At 42.5% G+C, this 22,030-nt stretch overlaps 1 protein-coding gene across 51 annotated transcripts in view; it reads left to right on the forward strand.

Moving 5' to 3' along the window:
* Positions 1-22,030, forward strand: part of Plcb4 (phospholipase C, beta 4) — a 359,160-nt gene that overhangs the window by 332,257 nt on the left and 4,873 nt on the right. For all 51 annotated transcript variants that reach the window (XM_087648851.1, XM_087648887.1, XM_087648845.1 and 48 more), the window contains 6 exon segments: positions 4,949-5,064; positions 9,664-9,739; positions 12,076-12,251; positions 14,572-14,673; positions 19,745-19,802; positions 20,226-20,312. In XM_087648851.1, coding sequence (XP_087504977.1) covers positions 4,949-5,064; positions 9,664-9,739; positions 12,076-12,251; positions 14,572-14,673; positions 19,745-19,802; positions 20,226-20,312 — 615 coding nt within the window.

Consider the following 22,030-nt stretch of genomic DNA (forward strand, 5'->3'; position numbering starts at 1 on the left):
TATTTACAAGGCAATTTGACAAGGTGACCACTTAACAAAATAACAATAGCAGGTTCCGACCTGGGGCTTATGATCTCCTAAGCCCTGTCCTTTTGACTAGGATTACAATACCAGCATGAAATTCCTCCTTGTGGAGCAGGCCTCAGATCCAATCAGAAAGTAGTTACCGAAAGTGTATCAGTGATCCCCTATTGCACAAGTGCGGCCATCTTGTCTAACAGGCTGGTATTGCATCATGCATGGTCCAACACTAGGTAAAACCACAGACGTCGTTCTCTCTCACCAGCCCACAGAGCACACTCTGGCACTCTGAAGGCTGCAAAACAGGGAAGACATTCCCCAGTCAGTTTGAGATGGATTTCTATGTCCTACAGCCAACAAAAATGTGTGGCGTCTTCAGCAACAGGGCCTTACCATGTAATTATGATTGACAACTAAGGACAGTGTCAGTTATCTGTTTTGGGGATACCTGAGCACCCATGGCCAGTAGCTTCTAGGGAGGTATCATGCCTTACAATGAAATTATTGTTTAATAAGTCACATCTTCTGGAAATGGTATTATTCACTACTGCAAGGATGTCTTTCAAAAGGTATATTTTGAAATTCGCTTTCTAACTAATAAGATAAAACTCACCTGAAGCTTATCATTTCACAAGCCAATTAAAATATAATTGGAGAAATAGTATAAGGCATGTGCTATGAAAGAAGGGTACTTGAAGTTACAGAATTAAGGAGAAATGTGAACAGGGAGATGGGGAAGAGGAGAGGGTAGTGAATGGACTAACCAAAGCCAGGGCTATATAAACATTTAATTTTAGGTACATTTATAATATTATGTAAAGAGGCACTATGATTGTATTCTCTTACAAGTTAGCTTTTTCTGGGTAACAAGCCATCCTGAAATATACTGATAAGCCATTTGTTTAGCTTACAGTTTTATGGGCCACTCAGATGGGCTTCGGCTAGATGGGCTTCAGCTAGAAACTTTCTCTGATCTCTACCAGACTCTCATAGCTTCTGCCACTGACACTGTAGCAAGCTAAGAGGCATCTGGGGCATGACTGACTTAGAGAGCATCTCCTCAACTACTTTCTAGCCGTGTAATATAGCCAGTCATCTTCTTACTGGCCAGTCCTGACATTTTCAAGTAATTTTGTTCTCTAAGACCAAGCAGAACATGCCAGCAGGACTTTAGCTCAGGCCTAGTACTCCATCACTTTCTCTTTACTTAATTGACTAAATAAAATCCTTAGGCTGTCCCACATTAAGAGATAAAGAATCCCCCACTGGACATGTGACATGCTTTGCTATATCGCAAAGCAGGATGGATAGAGATATAACTGTGTCTGTCTGTAAATGCTCATCCTACCACAGGGTAGATACGAGCATCTCTCCTCATGGGGGACACAGCTTAACTGAATCACTTGGCATTTAAATGGCAGAGCCACGATGGAACCTAGATTCAAACTGTCTTAAAAAGGCAAGATCCTAGCTACTTTACCCTGCTGCTTCTGGATTTCCCCAGACGAGCTTTTATTTCCATCTATCATGCATGGTCTGAGGAGCAGGTTATTTAGAGTAATGGAGAGTGTTGAGGCACAATGTCTGTCTTTCTTTAGAATTGAATTTTCAGCATAGAATTGTTGGGCTAGAGTTATAAGGCTTCACAGAGCTGCATCTTGTGCCAGCCAAGTCTGTGTTGCAGTCACCAAACAAGGTATAGGATTGTTTTGTTTTGTTTTGTTTTGTTTTAATTCATGCTTCACAGGCATTTTCTTTCTCTTTTCCTCTTGTATTGAAAATAGATTTTTTTCTAACATAATATATCCTGATTTTTGTTTCCCGTCCCTCTTCTCCGTCCACTTCCTTCCTGTCTCACCTCCCATTCAGATCTCTCCCTTTCTGGCTCTCTTCTGTGTGTTCTAGGAAACACACAGGCTTCTAGGGGATAATAATAAAGTAACATGATAATATAACTAACACGTTGGAATAGGACACAGCAAACAAATGGAAGGAAAAGAACCCAAGAAAAGGCACAAGAAACAGATATAGATGTAGAGACCACTCGTCACACACTCAGGGAGGCCATAACAACATTTTACTGAAAGCTATGATATGTACCCAAAGGAACGATGCAGGCCTTGTAAGCCAGGCATATGTGTGTCCATCATGCTGCTTTAGAGGGCCTTGTTTCCTTGGTGACCTCCATCCCTGCTGGTTCTTACAGTCTTTCCACCTCCTCTTCTCAGGTTCCTTGAGCCCCAAGAGGAAAGATTTGATGGAGACATCCTGTTTAGGACAGTTTTCTAAGATCTCACTCTCTACATATTGTCTAGCTGTGGGTCTCTGAATTTGTTCCCATGAGCTGCAGGAGGAAGTGTCTCTCATGGCTGAGCAAGGCGCTGATCTATGAGTATAGCAGAATGTCATCAGGAGTCATTTTAGTGCTATGCACTTTTAGTAGAACAATAATAATTGATTTTACCCTAGGTCCCTGGGCTCTCTGGCCTCAGGTCATTTAAGCAGTGTCTGGTATGGGTTCTGTCTTGTGGAGTGGCCTTAAGTCAAATCAGATATTGGTTGGTTACTCGAACCAATAGCTTTGCTTCCTCCATTGCACTAACATACCTTGCAGGCAGAACACCATTGTAGATTACAGCATCTGTAGCTGGGTTTGTGTTTACATTTCTCCTTTGGTAGTGTTCAGAGCTCATTCCTCTTCCAAAGCTGCTAGCACATAGGAGTCAAGGCTCTCTGTGGGCACAATGGAATATTACTCTGCAGTTTAAAACAAAACAAGAAAATCATGAAATTCACAGATAAATGAGTGATGATAGAAAAAAATCATCCTGGGTACATAACTGAGACCCAAAGAAGACAATATGGTATTTATCCACTTAAATGTGAATGTTAGCTGTAAAGTCTTCAATAAGCAGGCTATAATCTAGAGCCACATGGGTTAGTTAGAGTAAAGAACTATTAGGGGGCAGATAGATCTCCCTAGGAAAGGGAGATAGAATAGATATGGATGGATGAGGTGGGGGGCTGGAATGGGAGGGTCAAGTTGGAAAGGAAAGGGAGGAGGAAGAAGAGGAAGGGGATACGGGGGGGGGGATACAGTTACAGTTAAGGGCCATGTATGGAATAGTATGGAGACCTAATACAGTAGTTGCTTCCTAAAATAAATATATATATATATATATATATATATATATATATATATATATATATATGTATGAAGACAACCTAAAGGAAATAATGGGGAGACAGAGCCACAACTGGACATCTGTTGCCACCAAATAAAACTTCCGGAACCAGGAATAGATTGACTCTAATCAAGTCATTTCCAAAGGGGTCCCATGGGAACCCCAAAATAAACAAGACTATTGTTAAAACTGTAGGTTACCCTTCACAAATCAACAGCAAGGCCCTATTGCTGAAGACAATGCCTACGTAACTCATTGAAGAAGGAAATGCACTTTAGGCAAGCATCTCTCCTAAGCACATTTGCAAACATGAAATTTAGCTCCACGGTGAAGCAGTGAAGGACAGCAGGAACATGAGAATCTGCTATTTACAGAAGAAAGCCCTGGGAAGGGGACTGTAATACAGTGGAGGATGAGACAAAAGGCAAGCGTAATGACCATTGTGGCCCTTGCCTGTTTATGGTCAATTGCTTTTGACTCTCAGAATGGAGCTGGTAATTAGGCTTCTAATTGTCTCTCAGCTTCTAGAATCACTTTTTCAATCCGAAGTGGAAAGTAGGGTAATGGTTCTTAGGAACCCCTTAGATGAGACACACAAGAAAGTAAAGAAACCAGCAATCCTTCCCAATAGCGAGCTCAAGGTCCAAATCTAGGGTCACTTTCATTGAGACAAGGTGATTTTCCGTTGTCTGTGCTGGTCACACCCTTGAAAGAATTTTTTTTTTTAAATCCCAGGTTAGAGAAATACTACTAGTAACATGTTAGAGGAAGAGTTAGAATCCAGATGCCTTCAGTCACTGAGAAGAAAGTAACTAAGGGGGAGTTGGTCTTGTCTAGACTTGACAACAGTCAGAAAACTAAGAGCACTTATTCCTGCCCAAGATCAAGAGAGACTCAGTGTCCACACCTTCAAAGTATGAGATTCCCACCCCCCATCCTCACCCCGGATTCTCCAGAGGAATACCATAGACCAAATTCCTTATGGAATTTCCTGCTTTCCACCCAAGCCTCCAGCTCCGTCTCTTCTTAAAACAACTTGAAGGGGCTGGGAAAGTAGATGTAAATCTTAGGCTTGTAGCACCAGCATCCAGTGAGTCAAATAAGGTACCTCAGAAACCTGCACATCTGTGGCACGAGGTGGGAGGTGTCTTGGAATATATGCTTGTGGTACATGTAGCTTGGCTTTTAATAATATTAAAAATCCCATCTTCCACAATATGATAATCAGGCAAAAAGGTCTACCATTTTGGTAAAACTACTAGGGGAAAATGTGTGCTTGGTTCTGCAAGCCTTGTAACTGATAACATGAAGCTGCTTCTGAATTTAGTTGGAATTCCCGAGGAGGCCTCAAGGTCAGAACTTTACCTCCGTCAGGAGATGGGAAGGGTGATGGCACGACTAGTACCATGTTCTATTTCTCCACATCTTCCCGGTTCAGGAAGAGCCCAAATGGCTAATCACATTTTCAGCAGTTCATATGGGATGCCACTTGAAAGCAGGCCTCCCTCTTGAAGTGGTGTGTTCATTAGGCTGAGGCTGAGGACTCCCCTTTTAGGTATGCTCTTGAATAGGAAAGTCTAACATTGGGTAAGGACCAGGAGTCCGCCTGGTTCTCAGACTGCATTACTCACTGACTTTCCAAACACTTGGGGAAGCTGATGAAAACCAGGCCAGCCTGGCAGTGTAAAGCTTCTCAGCTTCAATTTAAGCCCAACTCATAACTGCAAACTCTTCTTGCTCAGGAGCACAGTACCATGCAGAAGTTACACTGCACACAAGTGGACAAAATCGTGGCCCAGTATGACAAGGAGAAGTCGACTCATGAGAAAATCCTAGAGAAGGCCATGAAGAAGAAGGGGTAAGACTGATGCTTGACTTGTGAAGCTTCCCCCCATAGGAGTGACCGTATTGCTCAGCTGCCTGTATCCACCACCAGGGACTTCCTGCTAGTGTGATTTCCTCATTAAAGACTCCTGGAAAATAAGTGCTCCCTTCATTTCAGACCCTGTGTCGCAGCAGGGTGTAGCATCGGACAGCTTAGTTGTGGTTTAAGGATGGTGTCAATAGAGTTCCCAAAACCTTTAGTTCATGGTAATCTATCTTGTATTTGGTTTGTTTGTTTGTTTTTAAGAAGTTAGCCAAAAATGATTTTTAAATTAACTTTCACCCTGAGAATTGGTTGTGACTATTGTTTTATAAATAATATTATTAAGTTGCAATAATGTAAGTTTTCCCTATTTTCAGTTCCACACTCTAGTGTTCTAATTAACTGCAGGCCACCACAGTCCAAGACTAACTTCTACGATGGTATATCACGTGTTAATTGGTCTGTGCTATTATTAGCTACCATTACTACTACCATTGCATTTCACTGTGTATAACATACACAGTAATCAGTGCCATAGACTGTGAGTAGGAAAAATATACTACAGCTCCAAACACCCTTGGTTGTAGATATCCACACGGGGAAGGGAGTGTTTTGGAACATATGCTTGTAGTACATGTAACTTGGCTTTTCACAATGTTAAATCCCATCTTAGCACAGTGTAATAATCAAGCAAAAAAGTTGACATTGGTGGAACAGTGGTACATTGACTGGTTTACACCCCCCCCCCTTTCTTTCTGGCATCATACTGTACTTTCTTTCTGCTCTGTACTTCCTCTGTGATAGATTCTGTCTCTCCTTGCCTTTCATGGGCTCCGAATTTTGCGGCCACTCAGTCATTTGTATAATGCCTCTAATGTGACTTCCAGAGGAAGTACAGGGAGGTTAGGAATCCTTGAGAGACACACCCAAAAGTGTAGCTTCCCTCTTGGTGCAGCATATCGCCGTGGGTGATGGAATATCAAAAATGGCAGTGCTGACCCGGATCACTTGGTGAAGGATGTCCCTGACCAACATCCATCTGCATATCCTGTTCAGTGCTTTCCCCCTTTAGAACAAGTACCTTGGGGAAATACCATCAGACCACACACATATGTATTCTGTTTCTTCCAGATATCATTTTGGGCCCAGATTTGTTCTCTATCAGTAGACTCTATTTTTTTTTTTGGTTGGTTTTTCATTTTTGTTTTTGTATTGAATGTTTTGAATCCCTACTGAGGTTCTCTAGCCTTCCACAATGTGAGAAGAAAGGAGAAAATAATAAGCATCTTTCTAGTTTTCTTCTTTCTTTCATTTTAAGGTTCAATCACGATATCACCTAGAAAACTAAGAATCTGATTTCAAATGGATTGTTTTGTTACAATTTCTGGTCCCCAGATTCTAATGTCATGACACGGGGCCAATGTCCTTGGCTTGAGGCATGTGTGGCAGATAATTATGTACCCACACTCACCCTGGAGCTCGTTTTGGAAAACACCTTCACTTTTATTACAGTTATATTTCCTAGAAAAGCACAAACAAGGCAGTATATGTGGGAGCCATCAGCCATTCGTTCCGCCCCTTGTTTTTCTCTGTTCCACTGAAGCAGAGCCATGGCCTGTTGCTTTAAAAGCATTTGGATATATTTTTAAGTGAGTCAGGACAAGTACAGCAGCCCATCTCCCCCGCTTAGGGAGATCCTGGGAGGAAGTGTAGAGTGTGCAGATGTCTATGTTATTTCTGTGACACTGGCCACGCTACCATGTACGTTGACCACCTGACATAAGCATGGAAGGAGGGTGTTTCTGGCTCCTGGGCTCACTCTGTCATGGTGGAGGAGGCAGGCTCTAGAGCAGCAGGTCGCTCTCATCCACAGAAGCATGTGGAGGCAGACATCCCCATCACTGAGGACCAAGAAGCAGAGAGAGAAAGATAGGCACCAGCAAAGGTTTGAACCATCCTAGTCCTGCCCTAATGACCTGCTTCTTTTTTTTTTTTCGGAGCTGGGGACCGAACCCAGAGCCTTGCGCTTCCTAGGTAAGCGCTCTACCACTGAGCTAAATCCCCAGCCCCTACCTGCTTCTTTCAACAAGACCCTAGTCCTAAGATTCCCTCAGCCTCCCTGCACAGGAGCCTCTGAAGTCTCATCACACTCAAACCATAAGAGTTGACGTTTTGAGGCTCTGGCCATATCAGCACTATTATTGTCTTTGTTAAAGATATTTTCCCATTTTTAATGTAATTTTTAAAACAAAATGTTGAAAAGGAAGTATAGACCATATAAAATACCATGTTTTTAAGGAACAAGGTTTTGATGGATTTTTCAGCTCTGACCAAGAATAAACTTACTTTTCTTTATATATCATGTATCCACAAATGTCCTGTGTTTTTCCTGGATTGCAGTATTGAAATTTTCTTCCTTTTTTATTGTCAAAAAAACTTTTTTTTTTGTTATTTTGGAGGATTTTGCACTTCTTTCCAATGAAATACAATAATATCTACCCTCTATCTTCTTCCTCTGAATTGCCCCATATCCTTCTCAACACATCTTCCTCCCAACTTCATATCTTCCTTTTATTTTTTTTTATAAACCAGTAAGTCAAATTAGTGCTGTTTATACACGCGTGGATGTGGAGCCCCTTTCTGTATTTTTAGATCAGGGTCTTGTAAGTGCCCAGACTCAGTACTACATAGTAACTGGGCAAAGAATGATACTTGGGATAGCATTGTCCCTGGGACATTAGAAAGCACCCACTTTTATCTTACAATACTCTCAAGCATAAAGTGGAATGAAGGTGATACTTATGACTGGTTGTTATAGATGAGACCATGGCCATGGAGCCGTGCTCATGAGCAGGAGTTGAGGTCCTACAAAGGCCTTTGTTACCAGAGTAATAGGAGACTGAAGAAGCCTGCCTGTAGGTTTCTTTCTGGGTCCATGCTGCCAAACGCAGATCTGCCTCCTGACTCTTCAGAAAGAATTTAGGAAACAGGACCTAAAAAAACACATGGAAAATTTCTTCACAGCCAGTTACCAGACGTTTTCATCTACACAGCCCACTCCAAAGAAGGCTTCATTTTATGACCTAGACTTTGTTAGCCTGGTGGCCGAAATTCGGGTAAAGGGGGAAATTGGTTATATGTCTTGGATATCTCCCTAATGCGAACCATGTCTAGAACAGACTGAAGATGGTCTGAGTTAATGATTTTCCAAATTCATGGTGATGCGGGAGTTACCCACACCCAGGAGAATATGAACGTGGAATTCTGAATTTGGGCTTCACCTGAAGAATATTCAGTAGGCTGTAGGATATCTTGTGATTCTGGTCTGAATCTCCCAGCCAGCCACATGAAAGGGGGGAACGGTTCATCCTTTGCCGTGGACTGGGTAGGTTGGCTTGCATTTCTGATACTTTCAACTTATAGCGTGGGTTTATCAGACTCCATCCCCATCCTCGGTGAAGAAGTGCCGGCAACAGTTTTCCCTACTCCATACCTGACCGAAGGGAATGATTGAGACAAGAAAGGGAGCTATACTAAGGTGCTCCTGCCTAACGATGGGGTAACTGTCTCTCAGGAATTTTTCCATTCAGTATGCTTCTATGTTTCTGGCAACAGGGAGAAGGTGAATGGGGAAGGCAGAGAAAGAAAAGCTAATGTTGGAGAAATCAGAAAGGCAGAAGATAAATAAGGCTTGTACAAAGGGGAATAATTATGCAGTCATGACTTCTTACTATTACAGGGATCCTTAGCTAATGCCAGTAGCTTGAGGATGCTAAATGAAGCCCATCATAGCATTTACTGTGAGAGTTTTCTGAAACGAAGCCAGAGGAACATTTCAGCTTGCTGGATAACAGACTGGAGAAGAAACACACTGAGTGCTGGTCATTGAGGAACAGTGGGTGTGATGAGAGAGTCGTTCACAGGACAGAGTATTTCTCTCAAGGGATGCTTCTTTAATAGAACAAAGGCCGTGAGCCAGGCTAGGGTAAGCCAGAGAATACACACTGAGGACAGAAGCCTAGGTTTCAGCAATAAAGTGGAGATGAAAATACCAGAAATAAGCAGTAATGGCTGCTGGGCAGTTGCCTGATACATATTGTCTACCATAGGAGAAGAAGAAGCCAGCCTCCCTCCCCTGTCAAGTAGTGCCAATAAATGCTATTTTCTTCCTCGCTGGCATGTTTAAAAGACAAAAATCTGGCTTTATGACCAAAATGAAAGAATTAGACATTCATTTCAAGGCTGTTTGCATCCCTAATAATATTCCATGAAATAAATAAATAAATAAAAAAACAGCTCGAAGAAAAACAGGAACCAAAATGGAAACTCTGACAACAGACCCTCCATAAGGCAATAATTGCTAGGTCTGAAGTATCTCTTTGTGCTGTGGTTGAATTGAGCAATCATGCTACAGATAATATTTTCTAAGGTAAAAATCTATTGCTGGAAATGGATTCTACCCAATGAGCCATGGCTTCCCAGATATATTTGATGAATATATTGTCTTCACCAGAAAGTGTTGTTACAGAGGCCCAAGGGAACTGAAAGGTATATAATTTCTGGCATGCATTTTCACTTCTATATTTTCAGGGGAAGTAATTGCCTTGAAATAAAAAAAGAAACAGAAATTAAGATTCAGACCCTGACATCGGATCACAAATCTAAGGTAAGAAAACACCCATTTTTACACAGTGACTTGCAAAGGATACTTTACAGTTTATTTTTAGAAGGGGCAACTCTGGGTTGATCTGGTATCAGAAAGAATAGGAGGGAGTTGGGACTGCAAGACAGGGATCAGAGGGTTGTGTTTGCCTCAGATTCACTGTCTTTGAGAGGAGCCACTCCAGGGAGCATCTTTTTGTCTGGTATGTGGTAAAAAACTAAAGACATGTATGTTGCATGATGACCCTGATGCACCAAGTAACACGGTGAGCAAAGAGGCTGGAAGGAAACCCTGAAAGCACAGAACATACTCTCCTGGGAGGTAACATCAGACACAGCACAGGAACCACCAGACTGTGGGCTGATCACATTCTTACACTTTACTGCATCTTTGAGAGGACTTTTGAGATGAGAAAAGTCAAGTTGACACTCTACGAGCAGAGCCTAATGACTGGCAGTTTCCCCAAGTCAAATGGAACTAGGATATTGAAAGACCTTAGGTAAGGTTGTGAGCCTTACAAGACCTAAATAAACGCTAAGAGTCTGAAAGAACACAAGCATTATTTCAATAATAATACATTTTAAATTAAAAAAATTGCTAAGGCTCTCAACTACAACACAAGCTCAAAAGAGCAGCTTCTCTAGAATGGCTATGGGTGATCTTATCATCCAGACCCATGGCTTTAACATATGCATGGACGAGTCGTGCTGTTGTAAATGGGTTTCTTCTTTGTGTAGTGTCTTTTTTATTATTTTATTTTTCTTGAATATTTTATATATTTATATTTCAAATGTTATCTCCTTTCCCCCTCTCCCATGTCCTCTCCCCTCTCCTCCTACTTCTATGAGGATACTCATACTCCCACCCACTCCTGTCTCAACACCCTAGCCTTCCCCTACATTGGGGAAACGAGCCTTCACAGGACCAAGGGCTTTTCCTCCTATTGATGATGGACATTGCCATCCTCTGCTACATATGTAGCCATATGATGGCTAGAGCCATCAGTCACTCCATGTGTACATTGGTTGGTGGTTTAGTCCCTGGGAGCACTGGTGAGGTCTGGTTGGTTGATACTGTTGTTCTTCCTGTGAGGTTGCAAACCCCTTCAGCTCCTTCAGTCTTTTCTTTAACTCCTCCATTGGAGTCCCCTTGTACAATAAGATGGTTAGCTTCAAGCATCCTCATCTGTATCAGTAAGCCTTTGGCAGAACCTCGCATGAGACATCCATATCTGGCTCCTGTCAGCAAACACTTCTTGGCATCAGCAATAGTGAGTGGGTTTGGTGGCTGCATATGGGATGGATCCCAGGTGGGGCAGTCTCTGGATGGCCTTTTCTTCAGTCCTGCTCCACTCTTTGTCCCTGCATTTCCTCCCATGTAGTGTCTCTTGCATGGCAGGAACTGTGCATCCTGGGATGTGAGAATTAGTGCTTCATGCACTATCGCCTTGTGTTTTAGATACTTTCCTCCTGTGGCACAGAAGCCTTGGCAGTGGTATCCGTTTGCTTTGGCTGTATGCTCAGCTGCCAAAATTTAATGCCTTTAAATAACTATCATTTATTAACCCATCATTCCATAGACCACAAATTTGAACCATATTCAAATGGGTGATGACCTTGACTTTGTGGGCCTCACTCAAGCCTCTACAGTTAGCTCTGTGTGTGTGTGTGTGTGTGTGTGTGTGTGTGTGTGTGTGTGTGTGTGTGTGTGTGTGCTATCCTCACTCTGCAAAATGGTTGTGTTTCTTATATGACCTCCAGCCTCCAACCGGGCAGTCCTAGCTCATTTAAAGGGCACCACCCATAGAAAAGGGGAAAGACCTTGTAGACCTCTGCTTTAGACACATTTGCCATTGTCTCATTGGCTAGAGCATGTCAGAGTGAGATTGCAGGAGTTGGAGAAGCAGCCTCTAGAATTGCAAACCCACTACTTTGCACAAAGTGTGGTCATGAAAAGAGGTCTTCCTACCCTATTGTCTATTAAGGGCCATGCAGTTAGCCATCATCTAGGAATAAGAGAGCACCTGGCTCTCTCTTCAGACCTGTGGCCTGACAGAAATGGAGCTGGAAAAGCACGAGATGAAGAGTAATGCGCTGAAGCTGGGCCAAGATCCAGACACACCAGAGCACAACACCAGGCCAGTGTAGGCTCCTTACCAGCCAGAGTGGCGATGTGGCTCAGTACAGCAGTGACTGGCGTACACTGTTTGTGTGTGGGTTGCCGGTGTCCGTTGATTCACAGTATCAGTTGTGGTCTGGCCTGCATGGACAGCGTTGTCCTGCATGAGCAGTGTCGCCTCAAGAGATTGCAGATGACCCCACTCCTGTTTTCCCAAACAGGTCAAGGAGATTGTGGCGCAGCACACAAAGGAGTGGTCAGAAATGATCAACACGCACAGCGCCGAGGAGCAGGAAATCCGGGACCTGCACCTGAGCCAGCAGTGTGAGCTGCTGAGGAAGCTGCTCATCAACGCTCATGAGCAGCAGACCCAGCAGCTGAAGCTCTCCCATGACAGGTGGGAGGGTCAGACACCCTGCTGTAAACCTTTGCCTCTTCAAATGACCGTGTGTGTGTGTGTGTGTGTGTGTGTGTGTGCGCGCGTGTGCATGTGCGTGCATGTGTGTATGCAAGTGTGTGTGTGCGTGTGTGTCTGTGTGCAAGTGTGTGTGTGCGTGTGTGTGTGTGCGTGTGTGTCTGTGTGCAAGTGTGTGTGTGCGTGTGTGTGTGTGTGCGCATGTGTGTGTGTGCAAGTGTGTGAACACAAAACAAGCAAAAATCAATTTGACAGATTTCACACACTTAGTGTGAGGAAGCTAATCTGTAAGAGGTAGCCTCTACCAACAATGACTTGCACATGTTAGGAAGGTACTACAGTCGGGTAAAGTTAACTAAGATTGCACGTTGCTATAATGCATACTAAAAAAATGGTCTTCCTCTTCTAAGTGTTTTGGGGCTCAATGGTAAGTTAGGGCTGGAAGTAAAAAGGACCTGAATTCTCTTAGGAATATAAGACATGGGGATAAAGCCCGGCCAGTGGAGTTCCTAGGATGACTCTCATCTCACAGTGGCATCACGTTAGAGAGCCTCCTCCTTTCTGGATGTTGTTAGAACTTCATGTTTCAAGAAGCCAGACTCGTTCATCTCCCTAATTCCACTCAAGCAAGCACATACTGTGTTAGAAATACTGCTGAGGCTGAGCTGGACTTCTCCCTGCACAGCAGAGCATGTCTGCTGATGATGTCTTTCCATCCCCATTTGCTTGCAGTGTGCATGCTCCCGGTTAAGCATTTGCTGGATGCCACAGTTAGGGTCTGCTGGTTTAAACAGGACAATACAAAACAGGAACTTCTCACCAATAGCGCAAAATGATCATTTTTTAAAATGGCAACTGCATAAATTATACAGTTGTATATGAAAAATCCCAGCCTTGGCTTTGGGAATTTTACTTACTGACTTTCTTTATTGAGAAAATAAAGTGGTTTGCCATAGATCCCAGTGCTTTTGTGAGGCAAGTGAGTGGTGCCTGGCATGATCTGGTTCCATCAAGAAGTGTCCTATGAAGTTCTGAGTACTTGGCTTGTTTATCAGTGTGAGAGCTCATATTTTTTTTTTCTTTGAGACTGCTTCCAATTGGATATGTGCTATACAGCATGTCTGTGCAGCCTCCCATCCTGCCTTTGGGCAGTGCGACAACATCAGCTTGTCAGCACCCCAGCCCTTATTCCAGAATGTGCTAGAGTATGGGGCACTTCCTGGTCATCACTTTTGTACCAACATGAAAAAAATTATTAGCCTCAAAGTTAGTATTTTCTGAAAAAAAAACAAATTAATTTTTCATCTCTTAGAAAGTCACTTTTAAAAACCACAAACCCAGCTGCTTATTTCTCTTATATCTCAGAGTGGCAGCGTTACTCAGCGTTTTTCTCCACTGCCTGTTAGATTGCTTCCATTTGCTTGGTAATTGTTCTTGTCTTTACTGAATGCTTGTCATTGATACAGTGGGCAGTCCTATGTGTTCTTGCTTGAAGGAGGGAAGATGGGTCGCTTTACTAAGAAATCATGGGAAACTCTGAGCTCGATTGCTTCGTGTCCAGGGTTTCTCTTGTTGTCCTGCTGATGAGATGTGAGGTGGCTGACTAAAGCTCCACTCTAGCACTGTCCATCTCTCTTGACGTCCACTCCTTTCCTGTACATTGCGAGCAAAGGCCTATGGACATCACTATAAGTTAAAAGTTACTTGTGATTGCATCCTTTGAATATTCCAAACTGTATGCCTTTATTGTCTACATTATACACAGGTGCGCTGTGTATTTTACACAATCATTAGTCACCTCTAAATACATACAGCTCTATTTCCTATACTTATTTGAAACTGTACAGCTCCTTTCCTGTCCACGGGTTGTTGGTCAGTGGAAAGATCACTTGTGAAGGTTATAGCATCCTGTCTCTTCCACCTCCCTGGGTTCCAGACAGTGCATGGTAAAGCTGGATCTCTGCGCCTTTTTATTTGTTTGTTTTTGTTTTTGAGCAAATACTGTATTTGTGCACAGCCATGACATGTGCCTCCACTAGGTGGCACTGCTTTCTCTGCCATCTCCATTCACCTGAGCTCAGTCGTGTAAAGAATGTGAACCTAGTACTACTGTTACATATTTGTGTTTTTATTTTTCATGTTATAAACCATAAAGGCACAAAGAGCCATTCACATTGATGTACCCTCTTTGCAAACATCAGAACTCCATCTGTCTGCTCACTGACCTTCAGCTGTGGTTTCCCTGGACTCTAACTGCCCTCCATATGCCTCTTGTTCATTTATTTTTATTTCTACTCCCTAGGGAAAGCAAAGAGATGCGAGCCCATCAGGCTAAGATTTCTATGGAAAATAGCAAAGCCATCAGTCAAGATAAATCTATCAAGAATAAGGCAGAACGGGAGAGGTAAGTGTGAGGTGCTCACTAGGGAGAGATAAGTGTAAGAATGCTCACTGTGACTGTCTAGTTTACTGGGAACCAGTGCCAGCAACATTTGGCTATGTGAACTCAGCATAACTCTGAGATATTAATGCCGCCGTGTCGTAAGAGCCCTGTTAGTACAGTTTCTATGGAAGTTGATTGTTACTGCAATAACAGAGTAGTTTCCGATGCATTCCTGATAACTACCACTAGTAAAATGTATTCACGTTCATACAGCATATGTAAAATCATGACAATAATCAATAAAATCCTTTAGCATTCCTCCTACCATCGTTCTGCAAACTTCTCTCCTGCTCGGATGTCAGCATGTTCAGGATGAGATGGGTCTGAATATCAGGAAGGCTTCTTCTCACCTTGATTTGCTACGTTTGCCACCAGGAACTATCTATAAAGCTTCCACATAAATTTTTCTGGTTTGTCCTCCAGCTAGGTGGGCTTTCTAGAAGAAAAAACTGAGGCAGAAATCCAGGATGATGTCACTTACTGAGCAACTTCCTCTCAGGAGACAGGGAAGGCAAGGCAGGGTGAGACCAGACCTGAGTAAGGCTGTGGCACCAGGTGCTGTGGGCAAGCCTTTACCACAGCTGGTAAAGGGAGCCTGAGGCAGAGCAACAGCCATGCTGCTGATAAGGGAGCACTGCTAGTGACCACAGATAACAGTCACCCCTCTACTCGTCATCCATCTCCGAGGACCCAGAAGCCTTCTGTTCTATGAATAGAAGAGCAGGCAGAGCTGAGGGAACAAGGAAAATCAGGGTTCCTGCTCACAAAGAGATGATATCTAGTGAGTCATGACCTTCTCTGAAGGCCAGGTCTACTGAAAGGCTGGTTTCTGCTCCACAGAATTCAGATTAGCCCTTGGAGATCAAAGAGCAAAATGAGTTTAGAAATTCAGGCTTGAGTGTCACTCCATGAAGCATACGATGCTAGAAGACTTTGCAGCCCAAAGATGGGGTTTCTGTGCCTCAGCTCTAGCTGCCTGGCCATCTGGGATGCTCAGTGGATACTGATGTTTTAGTTAGGACTGCCTCAGTTGTATTTATTGTAGTAAATCAATATATAGCAAAATAAGAAGCATCTAACTTATAATACACCTTTTATGGTAAATTTTGCAAAATGCCTTTTAAACATAACAGCCCCACCCCCAGTAGGAAGTAGAATCCACAGTAGCTTATTTTTTTATTATATGTATTTATTTACTTTATGTGAGTGCGCTGTGTTTGTACGGTGGAGGAGAGGAAAGCACAGGGAACACCCACAGGCACACAGGGTACTCGTGTGCAGGTCAGATGACAGCTTGCAGGAGTCACTTCTCTCCTGTGGGATACAGGGATCAAACGCAGGCTGTAAGCTTCTTTGTCCCTTGAGCCTTCTCACTAGCCCTCCACAGTGATTTCGACCTGGAGATAAGTTGCTTTTTTTTTTTTAACTGTTTGGCCAAGATATTTCTCAATCACTGTGGAGGCCATCTGTGCCTCCCAGTAAGAAGGTTCAGGGGAGGACATTAGTCATCTGTTCCAGCATTTATTTGTAGACTGGTATTGTAGCATCTTTTTGGCTCTTTTCAAAGGTGCCAATTTCTGGACATTTTCCTAGATTAATGCACTCTGTTTAAGAGTTTTATATACATGGAAATACATCTTCCACTCAAAAAAACCTCAAATATTCATACATAATAAATATAAATTATTATTTGATTTCTTTAGATAGTGTTGTTAAATTTGAACTCCTTTAGGCGGTACAAAGTGAAATTTAAAATTAAGCCGGAAGACTGTCTTAATTTTATCAAATGTGTTACAGAGTGGATCTGGTTTCGCAGAGTGCAAACTTTCCTTTTTCTTTTCTTTTTTTTTTTTTTTTGGTTCTTTTTTTTTTTTCCGGAGCTGGGGACCGAACCCAGGGCCTTGCGCTTCCTAGGCAAGCGCTCTACCACTGAGCTAAATCCCCAGCCCCTTTTTTTTTTTTAAGATTTATTCATTTATTATATGTAAGTACACTGTAGCTGTCTTCAGATACACCAGAAGAGGGCATCGGATCTCTTTACAGATGGTTGTGAGCCACCATGTGGTTGCTGGGAATTGAACTCAGGACCTCTGGAAGAGTAGTCGGGTGCTCTTAACCGCTGAGCCATCTCTCCAGCCACTTTCCTTTTTCTTTTTCTTCCATGCCTTACTGTGTTTTGAGGCTAGTCTGGAATTCATTAAGATCCCCCTGTCTCAGAATATTGAGCTCTCAAATGAGATGACCAGTCCCTAGTCTCACCTTTCAAATCACCTTAAACTTCAAAGTGCTCCTAATATCATTAGCTAGGCTTTAGAAATACTTTCTTTAGCCAGACATTGGGGGTGCATGCCTTTAATCGCAGTATTTGGGAGGCAGAGGCATGAGGATCTCTGAGTTCAAGACCAGCCTGGTCTACAAATGATCTCCAAGACAGCCAGGGCTACTCACAAAAATATTATCTTTATTTTGATTTATATGTATTGACTGCAATTTTGAATATATCATAACTGGTTCTAAAGCACCAACAAATTGCTCTTTCTAAAATAATAATAATAATAATAATAATAATAATAATAATAATAATAACCGCTGTGTCGAAAAGCCACTTTCCACGTAGTAGCATATTTTATGTATGGTTGTGGCTTTGACTTTACCACATCACCAAGGACTAAAGCTAAAGATTTATTGTAGGACTTAGCAAGACCAATAGAAACTAAAAAACTATTTGTTTAAACAGAAAGTGTTTATATACAAAATGAAAATGCAAACACTGTTTATAATGGACAGAAACTATGGCGACTCTTTTTTTTTTTTTTTTTTTTTTTTTGGTTCTTTTTTTTTCGGAGCTGGGGACCGAACCCAGGGCCTTGCGCTTCCTAGGTAAGCGCTCTAACCGCTGAGCTAAATCCCCAGCCCCAACTATGGCGACTCTTACATGCAAAGCATGGGTAGTTCTTAAAAGATGTGAAAATCAATGATCTGAACACTCAAGGAAGGTAGAAAGGTAGAAACCAAAGTGGACATCAAGATCCCAGGTCAAAATAAATAAAAGAAAGCACAAAGTACTAAAGTGGGAGGGGAAAAAAAAGCAAGAGAAAGCATTCAGAAAAGTAATAGCTTTATCTAAAAATGGCAAAAACAAACAAACAAACAAAAACCTAATGAATCCCTCAGTAGACTGTTAGCAAGAATGATCAAGAGGAGAAAAGAAACACAAATTAGTGATATTTGGAATGAAAAGTGAAAATAAACAGAGGCAAATCATTTTCAAAGATGCTATAATGCTAATGGTAAATTTGAAGCTATGCATGGAATGGAAAATTGTTCTGAAAAATACGCACATCCCAGTGGACAGCCCCTCTTCAGCTGTCAGCACTAACTGGATTTGGGGTTATTAATGATAACAATAAGAAAGAAGGCATGAACATGGAAGGCAGTCAGGCCCTGGGGGAAGCTGGAGAAAGGCAGTAGGAAATCTATAGTGTATACATGTATGCTATTCTAAAACAGAAAAGGAAAACTACACGTGACGTGAGCACAAACAGAGAATGCTAAGAGGCCACCGTTCCTGCAGGAGTTCACCCATTTCTATGTCGCGTAGTCATGAAAAGTCGTCCCACACCTAGAATCAGGGACACAGTTAAAATATCATGATGCACCAACCGAGGGACAGAATCTGTGGGGTGAAGATGAAGTCATAGGTGAAGATGAATCTGAATATTCTACTGTATCCTACCAACAAGCAAGTCTGAACTCGGGTTTCTGAAGACAATATACCCAAAATACCCTAAGTCCTGAAAACACACAAAATGATGTTAGCCTGGCAGCAGTGTCAGTGCTTCGTGGGATCCCATTAGAAATGCTGGTACCCCTGCCCTCTCAGCCCCTCTGCGTCAGACTCTCAAGTTTGGAGCACAGCAGTCTGTCTTTGACACAGCAAAGTTTGAGACCACTTAGATGTATTTCACATGAACACATCCATGCTGGTTGAAAATATTAAGATATGGCTTAGTAAGCCTCTGCCAGCCTCAAGACTTCCTCCGAGGAGAGGAAGGAGGGAAAATAGAATCTGAAGGAGTACAGAGGAAGTTTACATTTTATGTATAACCGTCTCCCTTTAAAAATAGGAGACGAGGAACTAGACAGATGGATCTGTGGTTAAGGGGCCTTGCTGTTCTTGCAGAGGACCTCAGTTCTCTTCCCAGTGCCCACTTGGCAGTTCACAAGTGCCTGTAACTATTGTAGAAAGTATTTAATCCCAGCCCCCGCCCTTGCTATTTAAGTTCCCGAATGAAAGACACACACACACCACTTTATCCTTTCAATAAGCCTGCAACAGCACAAGAGCAGAACAGACGTCTACCCTCCATGCTATTAGAACTACTTTCCTATCTGTAACCCCGAATATTGCTATGTTTCATCTGGGCTGCTCTTAACCCCAGTTGGCCAGTCCACAGGGCCAGATTCTCATAACTCCTAACCCATGGTGGCTTCTCCTTCCTCCTGTATTCCTCTTCTTCCCTTCCCGGTTCTTCTCAAACCCCAAGCCCTGGGAAACCTAAACCCCACCTATGTCTCTTCTTCCCAGCTATTGGCTGTTGTTATCTTTATTTACCAATCAGAAATGACTTGGTCACAGGGGCTACATACAGACTTCAGGACTTGGGGGCCCACACTTAGCATTTTAAAACCCCAACCTATAACTCCTGTACCAGAGGCTCCAACACCTTCTGTCCTCTTAGGGCTCCTGCACATAACATGGCGGAAGTAAACCCACACAGGTAAACACACATTCACAGGAATGGAAAATTATAAAGGAACATAATTATTGGTTAATCTGAGTGGTGTGTACGGGCATTTTTTCATATTGTTCTGTTTTGTGTGTTTGGAAAATGATGCAATAAAAATGAAAGGGAAAGGAAGCAACAGTCTTCCCCAGGAAGTGAGGGAAGAGTTCCTCGTGGCTGTACGTGAAGCAATTGCACATGCTGTCACACACACACTGACTGTTGTTTGTTTCCATTGTTTTTAGGCGAGTCAGGGAGTTGAACAGCAGCAACACTAAGAAGTTTCTAGAAGAAAGAAAGAGAGTGAGTAGTCTGCGGTTTTCTCAGCATTCCTCTTTGGAAAAGAATATGTGCTTGTATCCCAGCCATGCAAGCTGAGTTGCTTGATTTGATTTTTTTTTCAGTACATTAAATATTCCAGCTTTGCCCCTCCCTGAAAGCCAAAGCAATCTCTTACTGGAATCATTATGGGCATTATCTGACAGTGCTTTGTGGAGGTAACAGTGCCACCTTCCAGTCAAGCATAAGCGCTCAGCCATTTTCTAAAACTTGGAAAAGAAGGATGTCCCAATCTACACTATGAGTTTAAACTCGTAATAGTTTTCAGAGTCCTTTACCACCCCTTTTTGAGACATATGATTACTTTCAGTTAAATTATAAACCCAGTAAGCTGTCCATCATTTATAATTTTGAAACAACACAATGTTGATCTCATTTTCTCTCCAGCTGGCAATGAAGCAGTCGAAAGAAATGGATCAGCTGAAAAAGGTCCAGCTGGAGCACCTAGAATTCCTAGAGAAACAGAATGAGCAGGTATTTCACTCAGTGTAAATGTCAGCCCCAGGGCGCAGGGCCACGGCCACAGGAGCCCTGGGGCCAGGGAATGGAAGGGAAGGGAGAGAGATTTGCTGGGTGCTTACTGTACTTCCTCCTCTTCGTCCCAAAAGAGCAAGAAGTGCCTTTTGTGGAAGGGGAGAGGCCAAGTGGCTATGGGGGATTAAGAGTGAAGAGTTATCCTTTGCGTCTTGGTTCTACGTGTGATGGTCCTAAGAGGAAAGCTATGAGCAAACTGGTGACAAACCACGTCTTCATTTTTGTTTGCAGCTTTAAAGCTTACAGCCTGTAGGTGTTAGTGCATTAAAAGCAAAGGAGGAGAACTGTCTATTTTCAGTGTCAAACTGAAAAGTAAACTTGTAAATTCTTCTCAGGGCTTCGCAGGGATATCTCAATTCTTGTTCCCACAGCTCAACAACCCAACGAAGAGCATTCAGCCTCTTCTCGCTGTTTGTTTGTTTCTCAAAAAAGGAAAACACTAAATACAGAAGAACAAATGTATATGGCAATAGTTGTCCAAACTCTACTTAGTCAGACAAGTCTGTTTCCACGTAGCATGGCTAGTGTAGAATCACAGGCTCTGTCCCATTGGAGCCGCAGCCCAGTGGCCTTCCTTCTGACCTGTAGCTCACCAGGTAGGAACTCCCAGCAAGGTGCTAGCTTCCTCCATCTCACTCGGTCCCATTTTGATGTCAGTTGTGACACTGGACTTTGTTCATCATTTACACAGTTTAAAAACCGTATAGAGCTTTTGATGGAATGCTCATAGTACATTTTTATTTTACATTTCTTCCCCTCTAGAAAGCAATCCTAGCCAAGTTTTTTTTTTTCAGAGTTAATAGCTCATTCTGAAGAATACTTCAGAAGGAATTACATTTTAAAAGGTTCTTAAGAGAGGAACATAAAACCACAGGGTCATTTTTTACGTTGTGGCTTAGGTAACAAACCTAGCTTCTTGTTTCAAGTCCTCGCTCTCTGTTGGATAGAACCCAGTCCTCTCCTGGTTCTAAATTAAGTTCAGCTAATGAGTTCTAGTCATGAATACTGCCCGAGTCCTCAAGAGAGACAGTACACATATTTGGTCCTAGCAGTCCAATTCATGTGACCAACTCATAAATACATCACTCTCTGGTACACATTATGCAACTTACATTTTCTGTCTCGAAAGCACTTCTCAGTATGTGTCCCCAAGGTAACCTGAGGCTGTAAGAAAGGATAAAGCCACCACGATCTTCAAAGCTTCAGAACTCACTTGAGGGTGGGGGAAGGGAGATGTCAAGGAAATCAGAGGACGAACATCTCTGAGAAGCTTTAGAATCTCCTTTCAAAGAAGGGCCCGATGAAAAGCAAGGCATGCTTAAGATTTAACTAAATTAAGAAACTATTTAGCAATTATTGCGTTGCTTAGCAACAAGTTTGAGTAAAGAATGTAAATGTGCTAAAAATTACTCATCACTACATAGCTGAAGAATACAGTTCTCAGGTGTTGCTGCTTTTAAAGCATAATAAAGAAATCACTATGAGTGCATACTAATCCACAGGTAATTTGAAACACTTTGCAACTTGCATTACAATCCTGGGTAGTTGTATTGATTGGATCATGTTGGGAAGATGCAGCTTTTATTCTTAAAACTCATACAATACCTATGAATATGTCATAAGTAACATCTACTACCCACAAAGTGACATTTTGAGTC

This window comes from Rattus norvegicus, chromosome 3 (genome assembly GCF_021556685.1).
Source record: "Rattus norvegicus strain SHRSP/BbbUtx chromosome 3, alternate assembly SHRSP_T2T, whole genome shotgun sequence".
NCBI lineage: Eukaryota > Metazoa > Chordata > Mammalia > Rodentia > Muridae > Rattus > Rattus norvegicus.